This window comes from Egretta garzetta, unplaced genomic scaffold (genome assembly GCF_000687185.1).
Source record: "Egretta garzetta isolate BGI_Z169 unplaced genomic scaffold, ASM68718v1 scaffold583, whole genome shotgun sequence".
Taxonomy (NCBI): Eukaryota; Metazoa; Chordata; class Aves; order Pelecaniformes; family Ardeidae; genus Egretta; species Egretta garzetta.
This window is the reverse complement of record NW_009259189.1, coordinates 150,378-172,090: the sequence shown is the minus strand read 5'-3', so window position 1 is coordinate 172,090 and position 21,713 is coordinate 150,378. Positions and strand designations below refer to the sequence as shown.

Sequence of the window (21,713 nt, the reverse complement as noted above, 5' to 3'; positions counted from 1 at the left end):
GAGTAAGAAGGCACTTTTTTACAAAGCTACGTTACAGAATAAAAGAAGATACATGTGTGACAGAAACAGCTTATTCTATAAAGGAAGGATGTCAGAGCTTCTCTGCATTCATTAGGAACTTTATCACTAGTGTTGATTTTAAGTAAAAGCTATTGACTGTGTAAAATCCGAACGCTCAATATTGTTTGATCTTTTTTCTGCCTAAAATGATCAGTTCCCACATCTCCCAGTCACTTCTGGCAGCCTTCTACAGGATTGCCAGGTCGTTACAGATGGAACTAACTGCAGCTTTCAAAACCACCTGAATTCAGCTGACAGTGACTGACCAAGGTCTTGTCTTGACTCTAGGGCACAGCATCAGGTTCTCTCAGCCTTTCTAGAAGCATGGGATGCAAATACATGCAGTGAGCTCCCTTGCTAGTGCTATCCCTTCTTTTGAGTCCACTGTTTATCACTGTTGAAGGCTCCACGGAGTCCTTCCAGCCAGGTCATTTGTAATTGGATTGAAAGCCCTGCTTGTCACCTTGCACGATGCAGAGCGAGGAGCCTGAGGACGTGGCATTGAGCAGGAGTTCCTGATCTGTCAGTCACGCTTGCCCCTCCATCCATTGCATGCTCCTACATAGGGAGATTGGTCTATCATAGAAATGAAGCTGTATATGAACATTACTGAAAGGAAGGAGATGGATTATATACTCCATGGCTAGCACAGCTGATCCTGCTTGGAGGCATCAGGTGGACTTCACAGGTAGGGTCCCATCTGACGTACAACATGATCAAAAGCTGCACGCAGCTAAGGCCACAGTGCCCATACTCCAGCGTGGACGCAAACAGACTCACGGGCAGGTGAAGGCATGTCCCACTCCAGCATCCTTACTACCTGAAGTGTGATCGAGCATTCAAAGAAACGCAAGCCATCTCTTCGCTTACTGTGCCAGAAGCGTCTGTCTGTCCGAACGTAGCTGAGTTTCAGTTGTTCCCAGTGGCAGGGCTCAGGAGGTATTTATGACGCCAGGCCATGAGTGGGTGCTGCAGTATTTAGATCAGAATTGCATCACGCATGATGTGCTGCGGCGTCTTGGCAGTCCCCTTCTGCAGCCAAGAAACGCATCGCCTTCTTGGAAGGGGAAGGTTTTAGGTGTGTGGTTTTAATAATGTAAATTAACATGTAACTCTGCATGCTACCATGAGATGGAGCCACCACAACACTGGCAAAATCACTGTGCACTTCAGGAAAAATTCAGTACGAAGCTCAATTTGTTTCTGAGCCCTGTGTTTATAAGACGGGCTCTGACTTTCTCATTTTGGGCATGTCTCCATTCTACTGCGGTCTCCCACTAGGAACATGTGGGGGTTTTTTTCCCCATACTTGGTAATGTATTTTGTATTGCATTTTTGTAGCCTCTGTCAGCATAAACAAAAATAGGAAATGCTCATCCCTGAATTCAGCTTCTAATAACTTGGCATATGATCTGAACCCTTTGTCATTAAAAATAAGTGTTCCTTGAAAAATCACTTCCAGTGGAGACCCCTATCTGATTTGGATGTTTTGGCTACCTCATTAGCTTTATTTTAGATAGCAGCAAGTGCAGCTATTTTAATAACTGTTTGAGATCTTAACCAAACTGAAGTCTGAATGATGGGGGGAGGGGAAGTCTTTTTATTTTTCCTTGGTGTAATGTCTTTAGTTTGTAGAAGAAACGTATCCTGAACAGTTACCTACTGAAGCATTTTTACACCATTTGTTGTAGATAGGATTGCAAGGCTTTTATTCCTGATTTTCATCTTCTAATTCAGTTGGATAATTTGAGATAATTATTTGAGAGTTTAGATAATTATTACCTCCTATTTTTAAAATACTTTTTCTTGTTTGTACTGTCTGAATTTGACTTCAGTTGTCATCTCCTTAAGTTCCTTTAATTTATTTCTAAGCAACAGGGTTTTTCAGGCAACCTGTGAAATATTGTTTAGAAAAATATTTACAGACATGCTTGAAATGCTACTCTTACTAAACGTTGTTGATAAAACCAGATGGCATGGTAGAGACGAGTGATGTGACACAGCTTGGTGACTGTGTGCCAGTATTGCACCATATTTAGAAGTATACAAAATATGCAAGGAAGGAAATTCATGTTCCAATATGAATATGTTGAAGTACAAAGCCTGTCACTTTCTGTCTCCCAGTTTAAAACTTTCAAATATCTCCTTTCTTCAGAGTCATCAAAAGGGTTTAAAGAGGAAGATATCTGCTTTGATACAGTTAAAACATGCATAATTTGTATATAATTTAATAATACTTTATATTGTTAAATAAATAACCATGGTTTAAATCATGAGATAAATTGTCATAAAATTTATATTGCCCGATGTAAAATACTAAAATGACTTCATGAAAGTAAGCAGTGTTTTGGATTATGACTTTTTTGTACATGTGGAGTAAAAGGTGGAAGCCTATTTTTTCTTTTTCTTCTTTAGATGGTTGGATTTATTCTAGCTTTTTGAAAAATGTGTAAATATAAGTAATGCATCCTTTTTACATAAGCTGTTTTGGTAAATACATGGGGCTTTGTTAGGTGGATGTGGGGGAGGATTCAGATTGCTTAATGTTGAGCACATGTGAGCATTAGCAGGTGCAAGTCAGTAGGACCCAGTGCTGATTAGCATGTCCTCCAAAACGATGGTCACCAATGTCTTTGTGTCAGAGGATCCCATGAGAAGACTCCCCAGGCTGTGTATGAGAAGGCTCCATACCTTCTCCCTGGACCCTAGTGTTCTTGGGGTTGCTGTTAGAACTGCCTTACTTTCATGACATATCCAGTAGGGACCAAAGCCTCTAGAGATTAATTTTGTTGTCTTTTTTCAGTGAAAACAATGACAGACATCTGACTCGATGAATTAGAAATGCAAGATCATTAAAGGAGGTGGCAGCAGTAATGTATCCATCAACCAGAGCAGTGTTTACTTAGAGTTTATTTCTTGCTGAGTGCACCACTACTTAGCTTTGGTCCTTTTAAGGCTCTTTTTAGCAATATCGTGCACACACTTGATGAGAGTTTACTCTACCTGATATAAATTTTGATAGAAAAATAAAGTTTTAATGTTCAAGATGCTAAAAAATTGATCCAGTGACATGTGAACTTTCCATCATTGCCATTTTTTTCTAGTGTACTTTTTTCTTGCAGCTAAGTCTCCATGGCTAGTTCTGCAAAGGGACAAGGCATGCAAGTGCTTATGTTAGAGAAACTATCTTCTCCGTTTATAGAAAGAAATGTGCAGTGAGATCTTGATTTGTTCAGAATGCTGTGCTCCTCAAAGAGAAGCTAGAACTAAATATTTGTAAGACAAGTGAGGCCAGGTACTTGAACATTTTTACAAATGAGGATTTAACTTGAAGTCAGTGAAATGCACAGCTGGCCAAGAAACTTTTGTGTATTATCCATATGCTAATTCGAAAAGTGACGTTAGAATAACTCAGTACTAAGAATGTGTGCGGAATACAAATAAATACTTACACTTGCCAACCAACCACCGTGAATAAACCCACAAAGTACTCTTTCTAAGGTGACACCCGTTTATGTATAGTCAACTTTAATTTCTTGTTTCATTAAATAATTGTGCCTGATTGGCTCAACTTCTGAGGCTTATCATAAAATATGCTTTTGGCAGCTCTTTTCAACAGACAAGTTTCCTTTTCCTTCCATCCTTAGGGAGCCTTTCCATAAGCTCTTGGTTCAAGGTCTTATCAAGAATCAGACATTCAGACTAGCAACAACAGGCCGGTGTTTGAAGAGAGAAGAGGTTGATCTCACTGGTAAGAGAGACTGCATGGGAAAACCAGCATGGATGCATCCAGAAGGTCGGGGTCTGCTTTGGTGTAGAAGTCTCAGTGCTGGGAAAATTTGGAAGAGAAAATTAATTCTTGTAATATTTAAACTGGAGAGCAACTTCTGTAACTTTTGGATTCGTATCCACTCTGAGTGCACAGAGATCCTACTAATCCAGCAGCTTTTATTTGCATCCAAGCACAGAAACAGCGCTATGGTGTAATTTTAGTTCCAGTGTAGTCCAAAGGACCAGAAGTCAGGTTTTTTAAGGCAGTGCTCAGCAACTGGCTGAACGGAGCTGGTACTCCCAGCAAAAAGACAACCCACAAAAACACCATGGCAAAGCTAACATAGATGTTGGTGTATGCAGTAGATATTAGGCATGTGTAACCCAGGCATAGGGAAAAGTGCTGCTTCTCAAGTTCTGCCCAGTGCCTTCACTACGTAAGCTGGAGCAGCAGCCCTTGTTTGGGGAGCTGTAGCAAAAAGAGTGGTTTGATTGTATTTGCCTCCCTTAAGTACTCCTCTCGTGCAACCTTGTTTTCACTGTTCTTCTTCTGCACACAAACCCCATAAGCCACTTAAAAAAACCCCAAAACACCCCCCACCCTTACATTTACCCCTGTCTGCTATCTTGTTTTCTTCCAGAAAAGCTAGGGCTTTTCCATAGCAGGTGGTTTTGCTTGCTTGCACCTTTATCAGTGTAAATGCCCTTTCCCATCTCTTAAGTTCATGCAATGGAAGGCACGTTCTTGTTAGGATGACTTACTGCGATTGAAACCTCTGAGTTGAAATCTGGTGTTTCTAAAAGCTAAGCGCAGAGAAAAATTGTACCAAATCAGTACACCTATCTAGGAGGTTTTAAATGTCAGTGCTTGAGTCTCAGGGGCTATCAAGGTAGCACAGAGGATGAGCGCCAGATACAGCTTCCAAACAGTAAAAAGAGACTTTGTGATGAAGCAATGGAAGCATTCGGATATTAATTGTGTTTAAACATGAAAGTAGGAAAAATTTGGGAGGGAAAAGGGTTATTACATTTACAGTGGGTTTTCTTCTTTAAACTGTTTGGAAACCAGAAAAAAAGCCACTAGATATAGTTAATTCTTCTTGTACTTAGGGAACAAGATTAATTGCTGTTACAACTGAGCAAAATTTGCTTTAATATTTTGTGTATGTCTTAATATTTAGGAACTGAACCAGTTTACCTAAAAACTGGTGAGAAGCTCCAAGTAGCTTGGGAAAAAATGAGCAAATCTAAGCACAATGGAATAGACCCCGAAGAATTAGTGAGAGAGTATGGCATTGACACCCTACGTCTTTACATTCTGTTTGCTGCTCCTCCAGAACAAGATATTTTGTGGGATACTAAAAGTAAGTCAGATTGTTTCTGTTGTTCGGCTTGGTTTGGTTTGTTTTTTCCTAGTGTGTTATATTTTAAACACAAAATCAATACAGTTCTTGATGTTTTTGTAACAATTGAATCAAAGCAGTACAATGAGCAGGTTTTATTGTTTGTTTCTTTTAAAAGAGAGGGGGTCACAAAGCTGTCACTGAGAGGCAGCTTGCAAGATTATTGAAAGCAGCTTACCTCTTTCAAGCTAAAAACATGTATGAAAAGTACTTCTCAGATGGTATTTTCTTCTGAAATAATAGAGTGCAAACCTGGACCTCATTCTCTTATTTTTTTATTAGCTATGATTGATTGACTGAAAATGATTACTTCATTTTCTTCATTACAAGATTTTTTTTAAATCCTATCAGATTACCAATAAAACTTTGCATTTTTTATTATTTCCATTTATTCACACATGTATGCAATGGCTTTTGTAAGCTGGACCATGAAATACTTCTCAGAAGAAACTCATTAGAAGGTAATCAGAGTTCCTAGTAACCAGTATTTGTACACCCATGACATTTAAAAGCTCAGTTTTTGAATAAGACAAGATTTACCCTCCTGCCATTATGCAATTTGTCTCACTGACAAATATTAATTTATCTACTGTGGTTCATACATTTTAATGTAGTCTTATGCATCCATTTAAATCTAGCCCTCTTGTTGCATAAGGCTTTAATAAAACACTCCATGCCTGGTTTAAAAAGGTGTATTTCCTCATTCTTTCCTTTGTTAGCTTCTTGCTACTTAGTTCAGCCTGCATTAAGCACTATTTCACTTGGTGTCTGTCACCCTTTACGTTCATATGTGTTTATTTACATATTACTGTGCTGTTGTATGTACTAGAGGAGTGCGCTATATGACTTTTCTCAGTTGGCTTTCCATCATCATCTAATCATAACACTACAGAGCAAGGCGTATTAAGAGGTAATGTCTCTTAAAAAAAAAAACAGCCGCTTGGAACCAATATGTAATTCCTGCATCCCTAACAGTACACGGATACGTAATTCCCTCTGAAGCAGCTAATTGCGTGATGCGGTCTTTTTGCTGTATTTTTCCATCTTGAAAATGGAATAATTAAATTAGTATGAGCATTGTGGGTACAAAATCTTAGTTGCAAAGTATACTAGATCTTGGTAGTTAAAAATTCTTTAAGAAAGCTAAGCACATGCAGGTATAATGCTAGAAAAAAATGCATTTAGTCATAAAAACCAACCTACTTACCACTTGAGAAATACAAAGAAAGATTTCGGAGTCATGTCATGTTAAAAGAGTATTGGAAAATGTGACAAAAGGAGATGTTAACAGCTTAAAGATATTTCTGGGGGAAAAAATGCAAAGAAGGTAAAAAGCATCTCTTAAATCTTTAAGGCTTGGTCTGAATTTCTTAATGATAACAAAATAGTGAATGTTTAAATTGAAGAAATCAAGCACGTTGTGGTGGGTTTGACCTTGGCTGGACACCAGGTGCCCATCAAGCTGCTCTATCACTCCCCTCTCCTCAACTGGACAGAGGGGAAAAAAATAAACCAAAAGTTTTGGGGGTTGAGATAAGGACAGGGAGAGATCACTCAGCAATTACCATCACAGGCAGAACAGACTCGACTTGGGGAAATTAATTTATCACCAGTCAAAATCAGAGTAGGGTAATGAGAAATAAAACTAAATCTTAAAACACTTTCCCATCACCCCTCCCTTCTTCTTGGGCTTAACTTTACTCCCAAATTCTCTACCTCCTCCCCCTGAGCAGTGCAGGGGGATGGGGAATGGGGGTTGGGGTCAGTTCATCACATGCTGTCTCTGTTGCTCCTTCCTCCTCAGGGGGAGGACTCCTCACACTCTTCCCCCACTCCCGAGTGGGGTCATTCCCATGGCAGACAGTCCTCCACAAGCTTCTCCAATGGGAGTCCTTCCCATGGGTTATAGATCTTCAGAAACTGCTCCAGCATGCGTCCATCCTTTCCACGGGGTGCAGTCCTTCAGGAATAGACTGCTCCAGTGTGGATGCCCTACAGGGTCACAAGCCCTGCCAGCAAACCTGCTCCAGCCTGGACTCCTCTCCCCACAGGTCCACAGGTTCTGCCAGGAGCCTGCTCCAGTATGGGCTTCCCGGCTTCCCGTGGGGTCACAGCCTCCTTCGGCCGCATCCACCTGCTCCAGCATGGGGTCCTCCCCGGGCTGCAGGTGGAGATCTGCTCCCATGTGGGCCTCCAGGGGCTGCAGGGGGACAGCCTGCCTCACCATGGGCTTCACCAGGGGCTGCGGGGGAATCTCTGCTCCAGTGCCTGGAGCACCTCTTGCCCTTCCTTCTGCACTGATCTTGGTGTCTGCAGGGTTGTTCCTCTCACATATTCTCACTTCTCTCTTCTGGCTGCTATTGCACAGTAGGTTTTTTTCCCCTTCTTAAACATGTTATCCCAGAGCTGCTGGTGGGTTCAGCTCTGCCATTGGTGGGTCTGTCTTGGAGCTGGTGGCATTGGCTCTATCAGATACAGGGGAAGCTTCTGGCAGCTTCTCACAGAAGCCATCCCAGTAGCCCCCCTTCTACCAAAACCTTGCTGTGCAAACACAATATAGAAAATTGTCTTATTCAGAGAATAATAAATACTGGTTCTCAGTTGCCATGATCTTCTCTTCATTGTGTTTTGATAGCCTTTTGAGGATTGCCCTCCAGACTAGATTCCTTGTCTTTTCAGACATGTAGGCAGGGCCTCATGTCATTCTCTCCCCCTCTCCTCTGGCATGGGCAAGCAATCTTCCAGACTCTGCAGGACCAGATGTGGTCAAACTTACCCAGCAGCTTATCACACCATTACTACCGTCTGGGTAATACCAAGCCTGCCATGTCTAGATGGTCTACATGCTTCTGGTATGCACAGAAGATGAAAAGTTTGGGGAGAGCATCATACTCCCAGTCCCACCTATAAGAGTTCATGAGGATCATGCAGTCCTTCAGGTTGTATTTTACTGTTCCTAGATGTGCAGGAGGTCTCTCATCTAGTGCAATCAGACAGATTATCCACCTGTATTGCAGTCACTCACATGTCTTTTACTTCTCCCAGTTTAGTAGTAGACCTGGTGGTCTTTTCAAGAGCAGTTGCTGGAGCAGATTTGGAAGCTCTTGCCAGCTGGGACACATTAGGGTATGTTGATACTGTGCAGTGCAGCATGATGTAGTGCTGTGCGGTCTAGTAGAAACACAACACATCTGGAAGAGAGAGCTGAAGTCGTATCAGTGCCATACCTGAAGCCATACCTTCTAGTGGCTCTGCACCACACCACATGGGGGACCTGGCTGTGAGCAGCAGTAGCTTGGGGCCTCTCTGTAGCATGGTCCCTAAGTCACAGAAACACATTCTGAGAGCAGCCATGGAGCAGGACTGATGCCTGCAGGGTTGGGGTGGACAGCTTTATAATCTCCCCATCCCAAACGAAGCTGCGTCAAAAGATGGTGCCAAGGATCAGAGCCTATACTCGTTAGCACAGTAGCACCTCTGTAGCAACAAAAGCATATATATAAATTTCTAAACTCAAATTTTAGAAGAAATCTCTCAATTTAAAAAATATGTGTGTGTATATATGTATGTTTGTATTCTTCCATGAGTTTGAAAAATGAAAGCATGTAGAACTGTTTTGTTGAGTCATTAAAACACAAGATGAGCATTCTAACATTGACATAACATTGGGTTATTTTACAGACTTAGCAAATACTCTTGCTGTATGTATGTCCTATATTCATTGCAGAAAAATACTTCTATCTTATAGATTTCTTTCCATTAAGGCAACCCGGCATTATTTGTAAAGGCATTTTTAGCTTTATTGGCATTTTTCATTTAAAATACAGTGGGGGGAGGTTTAAATATTTAACATTTCCTTTCTGCTTTTCTTTAAAGTTTTGGATTCATTCATTGTAACTGAAATTTGTTTCTGCAATCTTTCATTGATCTTAGCTGATGCTATGCCAGGTGTTCAGAGATGGCAGACACGGCTCTGGATGCTTGTAACCAAACTTATTGAAGCAAGGACTTCAGGAACCATGCCCAGTCCTGAGCTGCTGACTAAGAAAGAGAAGGCTGAAGCCAGAAACATCTGGGAGCAGAAGAATCTGGTGATATCTGAGGTTAAAAGAAACACTTACATAGTTTGTAAATGGCTCAATAAGTTGCTGCTCATGCTAATACCATGTGCTTGACTTACAGAGCCCAGTTGTTTTTTTTTTCCCAGATGAGTAGCTCAGAAAATAATTTTTAAGTGAATTATTCTCTGTATAAGTAATTTTCTTTACCTACAAATCTTATGGGACAGAACTCTTACAAAACAGTAAGATTTGGATTGGTAGAATTTCTCTGCTGTGTGCCTCCTTCAAAGGATGAAGTGTTAGGGCATTAAAATATTATCAGTCTAGGTTTGGAGACTCCACTTCCAGTAGCAAAGCTATAGGTAAGTTATGCAGGTTATCTCTAACAAGAGCTTTTTATCTGTTTGCTTCACACCTCCTTATCATGCCTGCTGTTTCTTATAGAATGAAAAACAGTTGTTGGAGAAAATATATTAGCGTATCCTAAAAAAAAAGATATTGAAATGATTGTTCATCTCTTATGTGTTGTCTCATGCTGTCATTAGTGTCAATTCAATTATCAGGAGGAGACAGATACCTGCAAAATTAACTTCAAATATTTTTCTACGGATAAAAACTTCCTGATTTAAATGCTGTGGCGAGGGACCTTCCAATGTTTTAACAGACATTAGAATTAAATCTTGCTGTGGATGGACATGCTGTCAACAGCATAACTGGATTTACAAGTATGAAGGCCTCTTGTAGGGGCAAGGGAAGATATTTGATTAAAGAAAATAAAGGGTGATTCCTAATACACAGTTCTAATTGATCTTGATTGAAGCTTTTAAAATCCTGAAACAGAGGGAGAGCTAGTCAACTGAATTTTTATATGATTATTATTTTCTCATACGCACATGTGGTTGCATATGTGATGTGGTTGCATGCCAACGTGATTTTCATGTAAGAGGTAAGATACTCCATGTTTGAGAGTTTTAAGTAATTAATGGCAGACCTTTTCTTTTAATACAAGGTAACAGAGTACTTTACAAAGGATCATTTGTTCAATGCAGCTATTTCTCGATTGATGGGCCTCACTAACGTACTCCATGTAAGTATGTGACATGAATGAAGGTATTTTTTCTGTCATATCTTGTTCCTGTAAGTTTTTATACAAAGCAGAAACTGCCCAAACTATGGACCCAGCATTCCAAAAGTCATTTGTAGTCATTACCGTTGCTACTAACTCGAGAGCCTTGTGGACTTAGGTGGAATTATTTGGTTCAAAAGCAGCATGTTCGAGTCTCACTGCAGCCCTGCAATATATTGTTTTGCAGGATGAGCTTGATGATGTTAGAGCCACTAGGTTGTGATGTTTGCGCCTGCATCCTGTCATTTCAAAGGATACATTTGTTTAGCTCTGTTCTTTCCTCTCTTTTGTTTTTAAACAAGTGGCATAGGTAGTTAGGTACAGCAGTACATTATAGAATTATCAAACATTCTGATTTAAAGAAAAGGGTTATTCTCTACAAGGAAAATTGCACATAATCTTACATTCTTCAGAGACAGCTTTCACCACTGAACTGTCTGCTAGTAATAGAGTTTGCATATTCCCCTTTTTAAAACAAGCATAAAGCCAACTTAAGTCTTTATAATTTTTTATTTAGATTGTTGTTTTTCAGCCAGTGTTGATAGATCAGTAATAATAAACTCTTTCCTTCATTTTTATTACTACTCTTAGATCTGGTTGAGCATTCTTTCAGACATATAATGGTAATGTGATCTAGACCAGGAATCAAATGAAAATTTGGAGGTTTTGCCTTCTTACTGAAATACCATTTTATACCTCATGGATTCCAAGGACATTATTGGTAAAAAGTCAAAGAATTAGATGGAAAGTTAAGCATGCACAAGTGCTATCCTGAAATAACGTAAGTCCGGCATACTGTCTGGCATCGGGAAGGTGACACATGGTTCTTTATCTCCAGCTCAGTGATTGATATGTGTTTTGGGCTGGGGGATGATGATAAGTGGATATTAATAAATAAAGAAAGACATAAAAATCAGCATCCTACAGACAGCCAGATGTTTGACCACAGACATATTTCTTGACCAAAGAACTCGGTGCTGTATCTTTCAAGAACAAGTTTCCGTATAGCTTGGTGACACTTCCTCTTTCAGTCCCATTTGAAAGGAGGAAGTGGGGAGGTGGGTGAAGGTTAAATATAGAAAACAAGTAGTAGTTACTAAAACTTACTCAAATCTAGTTTGCACTGACCTCATTGGTATCAGTGATAAGAAGCTGCCATCTGACAGCATTTGTGGTCTGTGTCAAACAAATCACTGGGTTCGGACAATTTACTAGTAGCCAGTGATGGGCATTCATCACACCCACCAAATAATTCTCATAAGCTGACATGTATTGACATTCGTCTGTGCCATTTCATTAGAGAGGCAAATTACAAAATAAATGCAGAATCTGAATTTACCATGGGCTGTAATCTCTCTGAGTCAGAACAGGCGAAGAAAGAAAAAGTTTATCCAGCTAATTTTAGTGCTATATCTTTTCTACTAAGATACAATAAATAGAGGAGTGAAGGTTCAAATTTTGTCAGTCTAGCACCTTTTGCAAGAAATTGAGAATTTTCTGTACAAGGGAAGCCACACACTTTAATAAAGCAATCTGAACATCAAACTGCAAAAGGCTGTGCTGCACTTTTCATTCCCAGACATCCCTTCAGCTCTAAAACCTCTAAATTCATCTTTACTGAAGCCAGTCTAGGATCCCGTACAACTGAACCTCATCCCAACAAAAAACCATGCTGCATTCAGCACAGTCTGACTCTTTTATACAAGTACTTAACTTCTTCTCTGATAGCCCTGATTTTACCTAAGATTGCATTTCTAGAAGTGGAAGCACGCAGAATGGTTTTGAGGGCCACAGTTGTCCACACGCTCTGTGTTCAGACTCCCCTACCAGAGCAGATCCCCAAGGGTCTGCATCAGCATCTTCGGAATTAGCTTCCAAGTGTTAGAGAGCACTCTGTGACCAAGAAGTGCGATTTTAATTCGCCAGAACTTTCAGTAAATTCTAACTTACTATGAAATTACGCTATCCTGAGCATAAATCTTGATTCTAGGTTTTATTACTGCATTTTTTTTCTTAATTAAACTACTCTCCCCCCCAAATATTTATATTAACAATTGATTTTCTTCTGTCTTTTCCCTTAGCAAGCGTCTCGGCCTCTTATTCTCCACAGCACAGAATTTGAAGATGCTTTGGCTACACTCTGCATCATGGTTGCACCTATGGCTCCACACATTGCATCAGAGATGTGGAAAGGTATTTCTAGAATATACTTCTTATTGACGTTGCAGGAAAAAAGGCAAAAAGTGAGCATTATAGGTGTGTCGCTTATTCCTCAATTCTGCATCTATCATGTCATCTTCTGTCATAGCTCCTAAACAAACTTGAAACTTGCGGTGTTCTCAGATCTATCTGCCTTTAGTTTCTTTCCCTTTGCATACAGAGGTGGGTTTCTTGAGACTAGGCAGAGAAAGGGAGAAGGAAGAAAAATTCAAGACAGGACTAGCACAAGGAATTCACATGTCAGCTGCTAGCTGCTCCTGTATGTAGTGTGTTAAAAGCTGAACCTAAGACTAGAAACAGCCCATTTTCAAACAACTGTTTCAGAGTCTTTGGACTACAAATATTTTCTTTCAGAAATTCAGGCAGAGAGGACCCTGTCAGAGGGCTGCTTACTAAAAAGACTAAAAGAGCGTTCAATAAAAATCCTACTCTTGTAAAATTCTCCAGAGACTGAGGGACGTAACACTGCAAATTACCCTCTGGCGGAGGGTGGGAATGGCAGACAGGAAATCTTTTTTAAGACCTGTCACAGCTGTAAACCTTGAGGTCTGAATCCCACGTGGGCTAAGTTGCATGGTGCTGCTACAGTTAAAGCCTGCAGAATAAGGGATGTGCACGCTGGACCTCAGCTGTTGCTTTTAAGGTTCACTGGGAGAAGTCCCAAGACATATGTGGGAAGATAGGAATATATTCTGCATTAAGACTGGCCACAAATTGCTATGTGGTTTTGGACCTAATGTTAGCTTTTGGACACTGCTTTATTTTCAACAGTCATCCTAAACTTTTTTGCATTCAAGTGTTTACAGAGCAGAGCTACTTAATAGCTTCTATTTCAGAGCTGTGCATGGCCCTGTAATAATGTTAACTGCCAAAGAAAGGCCGCTCTTGTTCAAAGCAATAACATAGGGGCAGAGACTCTGGAAACAGCAAGATACATTAGGGAGGGTGGGGTTTTTTCTGTGTTTTCATTTCCAATCTTTTTAAGATGCCTTAATAAGAGCTTTATTGTTTCAAATAAAGAGTGCCATCAGGCACGATCTATCTGGAGAAAGCTACTTCTGGTCAATACTCTCTTACAATATGAAGTACCATCTAATTAAAGTTATACTTAAATGAAGTAATTGCCGTGACTTTGTTTTCTGCATTGGTTGAGGTGGAGGTCCGGGATAATTAATTGTACATACAGTGTCTTGTGAACTTGAAATTCAAATGCATGTTAGGGAATACAGAATTATCCAATATGTTTGATAAAATGACAAAGAACACCAGGATGTCTCAATTAATGTGACTTGTCAAACATAAAGCTTAATCCTGTAACATTTTGAATGTTAGAGAAGGAAGTCTTTTCTTATTACTAAAACAACTGGAGAATAAGAATTAAATATTTTCTGGATCTCTCTCTGATATAAGAATGATAAGGAAGCATATAAAAATTGGGGAGTGTATTGTCCTCAGCTTCTGTCTCCATTTAAAGATAAAATTTTGCTTGTGCAGACCAAAGACTGTGCATTGTAATTCAGTGCAACTAGCATACCAAGACACTGTGTGCTGATTATTGTCTGAAGAATTTTATAACTAAACATGAAAATCACAATCTGTTTTAGCATGGTCATCATTACATTGCATCAAAGTTATAAAATAATTTTATCAGGAGAACATATGTACATTTAACTACTACGTTGTGGTAAGAAGACTATATTATTTTGAAATAGCCAACATTTAGCAATTCTGTCCCAGGATTGGGATTTCTGGTGAAAAATGTCCAACTGTAGTCCAGAGACATATTCCCCAAGGTCATGTTCTGAATTGCACTCTGGTGTTTGTTGCTCTTCTGATGTAACCAATTTCTTAAACTTTACTATGTATAGGTGATGATGTTTTCTTCTTTTAAATAATTTCAGTATAAAAATTACGCTTTCTAAATACTCTGTTTAGTTTTCTTTGTGCTTTAGTTCTCCATACGCACTCAGAGTAAGTCTCTCTTTTTGCACCTTGGCTTTGCATCTAAATGTAGGGATGGTGCTGCTTCCTCTCTCATAAACTCGTCAGTAAAAGGACTTTGCATATTATTATCTCTATAAATAGCACCTATAGCAGTGGACTCCCACATGCTGATGGAAGCCGCTGTCTGCTATTGTAATGCCAATAATAAACACCACATAAGCAAGTTATTTATAATTAAATACTGACATTTCATTCTAAAATAACTTGTATTCAGCCTTTACATTTTGTTTGGTTTAGTGACTAAAACAAGGAGCGTTTTTCTTTCTCTAGGGAAAACAAAACTGGGAAATCTGGAAGCTCTGTAGTTAATATCAAACATAATTTTACAGTTGGGTAGGAAGGCAGATAGGAACAGAGACTTGTTGCATTAACTCTTCCCTGTGTATTTAAGCTTTTTTTTGAAGAAAAAGGATTTGCTTTCTTATTAGTGTTTCTCATTAGAAAGTTTACTATGTCGTCAGATATGCCTAATATTAATTTTACTACAGCCTTAAAAGAGAGGAAAAGAGCATCTTCATTCATTTTGACTGATTGCATTGTGCTTCACAGGATGAATAATACTTTTACTGTAGCATTGTAATCTCTCCTTTTATGCTTTGCTGATCGCTGATTATGACCAAGAAACATTTAAGAAGAAATTACAATAGAATTTAAAACTAAATGTGAAATAATGACAACTTACAATAAGACTCTGACTTAATGTATTGTATTATATTAAGCTAATTCTGCCAAAGATTCGAAGACAATTAAATTACAGAACTTTCTGGCTAAGCACCTGGAATGAGGCTTTGTGGAGGTAATAAAATAACTTTTGACAACTGGAAGCTCCTCTGCAGGTGCAAATAGTATTTTTTCAGCTTAAATGACAGGCGTGCTGGAAATAAAAAAAAAAATGAACCAACCTTTTTTCCTTTTCTAGTTTTGGAATAAAAAGCTAGGCAAAAGAGGCTAGCATCTATAAATTTTTAAATCTTGAAGGATCTGATGTCCAAAAATGTCTGATACTGTTAGATTTATTCAGTAATTACACAAAATATTCTCCTTTGCTCAAAAAAATAATGTTTAACTGCAAAACATATAGATTTTAAGTATCTAACAAACTTTCTTGAATACTTGCATTCTAAATGCATTTATATTTAAATAGGAAAAAAATGGTTTTTTGCATTTTAATTGTTATCCATTTCAATCTAAAAGCTATTTGACACAGAACACAATGAAATGTAAAAAAAAATTGCAAATCAATGTTTTCTAATACAATAGCTCGTAAAAATTAAAACTTGGCTAAGTGTGTAAATATGTATGTAGGCATCCTCTTGATTAGCAAAAAAGTTTCTTACAACTGGATTTAACTGCAAATCAGTCTGTCTTAATGATTGCCAACTAATGAAAATATTAGGAAAATGACAAAGTTAATTTTAGAGTGTTAATTAAAGATGCTTTGCTTGACATTTTAAATAATGACTAGCATCAGTGGTGTAAGTAATTTTGATTGCAATAATGCTGTCCTGCTCTGTAAGAGTTGCATCAGAGTTCGTTTGAAGTTTTAGCTTTTTAGTCCACTATGTTGTCTTTGTTAGTTTGTGGATAAACTTTGCAGACTCAGAACTTCAGTTTGATATCCCAAGGATGCTTCTGATGTTCGACTGTTAAGTACCATTGAAGTAAAATTTGATAGGTTCAAGATGCAGTAATTTTTGTTCTTCTGCAGCGGAAGAATTATTCTCCCATGGGGTTTAGATTATATGTGACCATCTTATTTTCATGCATCAGGTTGGAACGAAGAGTTTGGTCCCTTTGCAAGCTGCATGCAGAGCATACTTTGGTATTGCCAGTAAATATTTCCAGTTTGAGTGAAAGCAGAAGCTGCTCGAATGCTGTTTGATAAGCGCCTCACCTTGCAGCAGTGCCACAGTAGTAACCCAGTACTTTGATATTTTGCATGTGAAGTTGTTCTTTCTCCCGCTTAGAGGGGGAACAGTTTTCAGTATTTTGGTGTGTCAACCTAATGGTCTTAATCGTGCAGTGAATGCACTGCTTTATCGCTTAATAACATAAAAAGCGACTGTAGCCCCTCAGTGTGGGAAGAGTTCATCCGGCTGATATCTTGGCAGTTTATGAACACTAACAGGATGAGGAAATCTGTTTCCTTCCTGAAACCTAGTATCTGAGGAATATACAGACACCATTTGAGACGTATTTTTTTTCAGTTTGTTTGTAGTAGTACAGTATTCTGCTGTCCAGACAAGGATATGAAACTGCTTATTGTGGGTTGTAATTGTAAAAATATAATTTTTATTAGAGATGGCACATGAAAGATATGCGCTGATGATAAACACATCTTAAGATGTATTGAAATGAAACATAATTTCTGGAATTTGTAAAGTATAATTCTCTTAGCAACATTTTAACTGTCATTGCAATAGCTCTATTGCAAGGATTTCTTCTGAATTCAGTCCTTGCTCAAGAAGGCATCTGTAAAGAATAGAGCTGAGTAGAAGTTAATTGATGTTGCAGATTTTAATTGAAAATCTGAATGCAGAAATCCCCCTTCACAAATCGAAGAAGAAACATGATTTAGAATAAAAAAAAATATTTTTTCATTCAAGACCAATAATCCAAAGTGGAGGATAGTAAATCCGTACAAATGGAGGAAGGCAGATCATGTTCAGAAGATTAAAAGCATTCACATGGAGCTTGCTGAATTGGGAACACATTCTAGAGTTATCTTTTAGTAACTTGGGCTTTTTACAACCCTCCTTGGTGTTCCACATCTGTCCCTAGGGAATATGTAGAAAGAAACCCCTAGCACTGTATTGAAAATGTAAATTTTCCTGACTTTACCCAGCTCTGTACTACTATACCAGCAGTACAATACAATTTTTTCTCTGAGCTCTCTGGAAACAGCTGTTACCATGTCACTATCACTTCTTTGATATTGCAGACCATTTCATGTATGACTGAGAGAGATATTCCCTCCTGGGCTGCAGAAAGGTATTTTGGATACACAACTTGCCTGAATCTGTCAAGTTGGAAGATTCACTGAATAGTAAAAAAACTTATCAAGAACAAAGTAACACGGTAACAATCTTGTCCTTGGAAGAGGCTGCAGAGACGATTAAGATACTGACCCAGAACGCATCTCCACTTACCCTTACAATCCTGCTCTAAGCTTTTTAAAAACTCTATCTGCTTGTCTGCTAGTGTGGTAGATTTGTACTGAACACAGATTTCTATTGTTTTGAGTTAGCTACATCCAAAAGTTATTGGCATTTGGATAACTCACCTTATACTGCCCCGTCTGACCTTCTTATATCTCCTGTTAGAAAAACCCCTAGTCCTAAACTCTGATACTGGCGTTGCTTCAGATGCCTTCATTAACTTCCTTTTACCACCCATTAAGACTTCCATCCTCCTTGCCTTTCTGCTACGTTAACCTCTCTGTGCTGGCCCTTGTCCCATGCCGGCTCTGACTCCATTTACTCTATAATCACTCCATAATCTCTTGCCTACATAATTTTATGTCAAACTAGCTATGCTGTTGCTGGAATTTTACAGATTTTTTTTTCTAGTGCTTTTTTTCCATAAGACTAGAATTACTGTGCTGTCCTAACTTGCCTTACTGATACACGATTGCTTCTGCATCTTCCTTCTTAAATCTCTTTGAAATGCGAATCTGCTCTTCCCCCCCCTGAAATAGCACCTTAGGGGCAGTATTATGCTTATGCAATACTCATGTAATGCTAATTAAACATTGCCATGAGCTGAAACATTGTCAGGCTTGTTTTGTCCCCTCCTTCTCTCAACTCACTCATTTACAGTAATATAATACGCATTTAACTTGGTGTTTTGTCTTGGGCTCCAATGCTGTGAGTTACTTGTTAGGGAAACCTTGTTTTAGTACTAGCTTGCTAGCAGTATAAGTTCATTGATGCAGATCCAATTGCAGGATCAGGGCCTCAGGTTGAGCACAAGTGTTGCCCTTGATCTGTCCTGTATGGATGTACAGATGTGTACCTGTAAGTAAACGGCTTACAGTACGCAGGCAGCTTTCTGTCCTACATCTGTAAGAGAATCTATGGCCATAAAAGCAAAATACATCAAAAAAATGTAAAGCAAAACGCACGGCACTTCATAATGTGCACTTCACTAGGCACTTTCCAGTACAATAAGACAGTGCAACAGATTTTTTTATGTTTTCACATTAAAGTCTGTGGAATGGTCGGTTCTTAACTTCTCAAACAGCGCTTTTGTGTGACGTCTCAGAATCAAGTGGGGAGGCTGGAGGCGGGTTCTGCCTAGGTCCTGCCAAGAGGACCATTGCCATTCTGGATCATAGCGATGAAGTTTCTGGTTTTCTGTGTGTTGCATTTTGAAAATGCAAACCAAATTATTGCATTTTGAAAATGCAAACCAAATTATTGCATTTTCTGTGTTCTGCAGCTCACAAAATGTGAATCAAGGCAGGAAGCCAAACAGGCAACATAACTAAAACCTTCATTTTGGTTTCCTGTCAAACTCTCTTTTCTGAAACTAGTTCTGTTGACTTTTGCACTTTTTTTTTTTAATACGGATGAGCTCATAGCTCATTTTGTAGCAAGAAAACGAACCAAAAGATAGACATTGCGCTTAGTCACACTTTATCTGCTTTAGAATACATTTTTCTTTTTTAGCAGTAGGTTTTTTAGGTCTGACGGGGCCTCCACGGGGATTAAAAGTGACCCTGGTTTTGCTTTCATAGGTAGACGCTCTTGACTTCTACCAAAAGTGGTTTTTAAATAGTTTGAAGAATCTACTTCAACAGGAAAATAAGGAGTGGCCAGTATGCATACTTCTGCCACAAGGCATGTGATCAGTTGGAAAGAAATGAGCTCATCTGGATGTTCAAAAGCCAAAAAGGGAAGAATCTAGCAGCTGTTGTCTTTAAAGTCAACGTGATAATGAATCACCAATGCAAAGATTTTTTATTTTTTTTTTTTGTGCTGGAGTTCCTATCTTTTGCTCTCTCAATTTCTGAGCTACTGTTACAAGAGGAAAAAAGTACACAAATCCAGATCCATTAAAGTGTTTTAATCAGTTATTTACCTAATGAGATTGTAGCTTGGCTGTTATTCTTAGGAAATGTGCACGTTCTTGCTTGCCATTAGAAATAGCTCCCACCGGTCCGCCCCGCTGCCCCTTGCTGAATCATTCAGCAAACAGCAGGGCTGTTTGTCATTTTACCAAAGTGCTTTGTCTGAAAAAGCGCTGACAAAAATCTGGCGGATTTTTCTGGAGGAAATTGCATTCTCTTTATGTCTCTGTTTGCTGTTATTCACTGCATTAGTCTAAACAATCCAGCTAGGTATATTCACATATGTATTACGGTTTTGCTCCCGCATCTGCTGTTGTGCTGTGTTTTGAACAGCTTCGGGTACCTCAGTCTCAACAGTGAATCTTGTGTTGATGGGTTTTCTTTATGCTCTTTCTGGAGTTTCCCTAAACCAGATGAGATTTCAAATACATTTTGCAGTTCTAGATGAAGCACGTGCTTATACAAGTCTCAGTCTGTATTCTTATTCATAGACAGAGAATGTTTTTCATTTAAAAATCCCCTGGCTTTGTGAGAATCACAAGAGCAATCATCATCAATATTGATCATATTTGACAGCCTCTCGTTAAGTGAAATCTTTTTATTTTCTCCTACAGCTGGAGTAAACAGCAACATAAATCCCACTCAGAAGCTTTTATTCAGTTGAAGAATGCAGCTTCAGAATGAATTGCGTCCTATTCTCCTATTACTTAAACAAATCAGGAATGAATTGTCCTGGGGAGAGCAAAGCCTGTTTAATAGAAGGAGATAATTTATAGCCATTTTATGAGGGTTTTTTTAACAAAATCAAAGGATAAAGCTTTTCAGAATGTACATATCATGAGAAGGAGAGCAAGCTGGGCAAGATATTCTTATGTAGCACCTTTAATTTGTGAGAAAATAGATACTTCACAAAATATGAGAAAATCTTGCGAGTAGCTTGACTTGCAAATTTAGAAACTACCCAGCACATTACAGATGGTAAAATAATAAGCCATGCTTGTGTATCATTTTGAGTTGTTCGTAAAATTCTAACCAAACTGGTGGTGTTATTGAAAAAAAAAAAAAAGAGCATTATGTTTGGCTTCTAAAAGTAGAGGTCATCTTGTGTTGCAGTATTACCATTTAAAATTATAAACAGGGGTCTTCTGTGCTTTTGGCAAAGTTTTGGAGTGCTAATCCAAGTCTAAAATGTGCGCACAACATTCATGTTAGCATCCCTACATGTGATATAAAACAAGCACTTCATAGATGTATATCTTTCCGTTTATAACGTGCCGTATGCTAGTCTAAACCATGTTATTTCCTCCTAAGGGACTTACTTTTAAAGTCAGCTTTATTCCGATCTTACTCATCAAACAAATTCCAAAGATGGAATATTCTGGTTACAGCTGAATGTTTGACTGGTTGAATTTTCCAGGTTTGGCACACATGCAGAATAAACTTTGTGCTCATCATCACTGGGATGCTGATGTGCTGCATCAGTCCTGGCCCAAAGTAGACCCAGAGTACCTTCAGCCGTCAGATGTTGTGGAGATGTCTGTTCTGGTAAGAGTGTTTTCATTTATTTTTAGTGGTGGTCAATTAATGCATTTCCTAAATGAAAAAATGTAGCAAGTCTGGAAGGGAGATGATCTTTTTGAGCAACTGCATATTAGTACCTGTGCAGATTTGACAAATGAGCAGCTGTGGGCAAGGACAGTATGGTGAAAACTGTGATCAAAATACAGGTCCCTCCAGATTTTTTTGCCTGACAGTGTATTTATCGTATTGGCCCTGTACAAAAATGTATAATCAGGTGACATTTCTTGTGGCACCTGTAGTGCTATGGTTGCCTAATACGATTTATCATAAGCTGGGTTAAGTTCCTGTGATTTTTTTTGCCAAATGATGTTTCCTGTCTGCCTCAGGCTGAACTTCTGGCACATTTCAGCAGAACCTATTTGCAGGAATGAGGTTGAGGAAAAACAGGTATCTTTCCTAATGTTAGAACTGCATTC

The 21,713-nt window shown here is 38.8% G+C and overlaps 1 protein-coding gene across 5 annotated transcripts in view; it reads left to right on the top strand.

The window, feature by feature from the left end:
- LARS2 (leucyl-tRNA synthetase 2, mitochondrial) overlaps positions 1-21,713 on the top strand; it is a 90,532-nt gene that overhangs the window by 62,642 nt on the left and 6,177 nt on the right. For 3 of the 5 annotated variants that reach the window (XM_035891334.1, XM_035891331.1, XM_009635731.2), the window contains 6 exons: positions 3,708-3,811; positions 5,013-5,195; positions 9,168-9,337; positions 10,305-10,382; positions 12,503-12,614; positions 21,134-21,261. In XM_035891334.1, the coding sequence (XP_035747227.1) occupies positions 3,708-3,811; positions 5,013-5,195; positions 9,168-9,337; positions 10,305-10,382; positions 12,503-12,614; positions 21,134-21,261 (775 nt within the window). Of the gene's footprint in view, positions 1-3,707; positions 3,812-5,012; positions 5,196-9,167; positions 9,338-10,304; positions 10,383-12,502; positions 12,615-17,586; positions 17,876-19,383; positions 19,517-21,133; positions 21,262-21,713 lie in introns of those variants that run through there. The other 2 variants (XM_035891333.1, XM_035891332.1) reach the window with 2 other exon arrangements.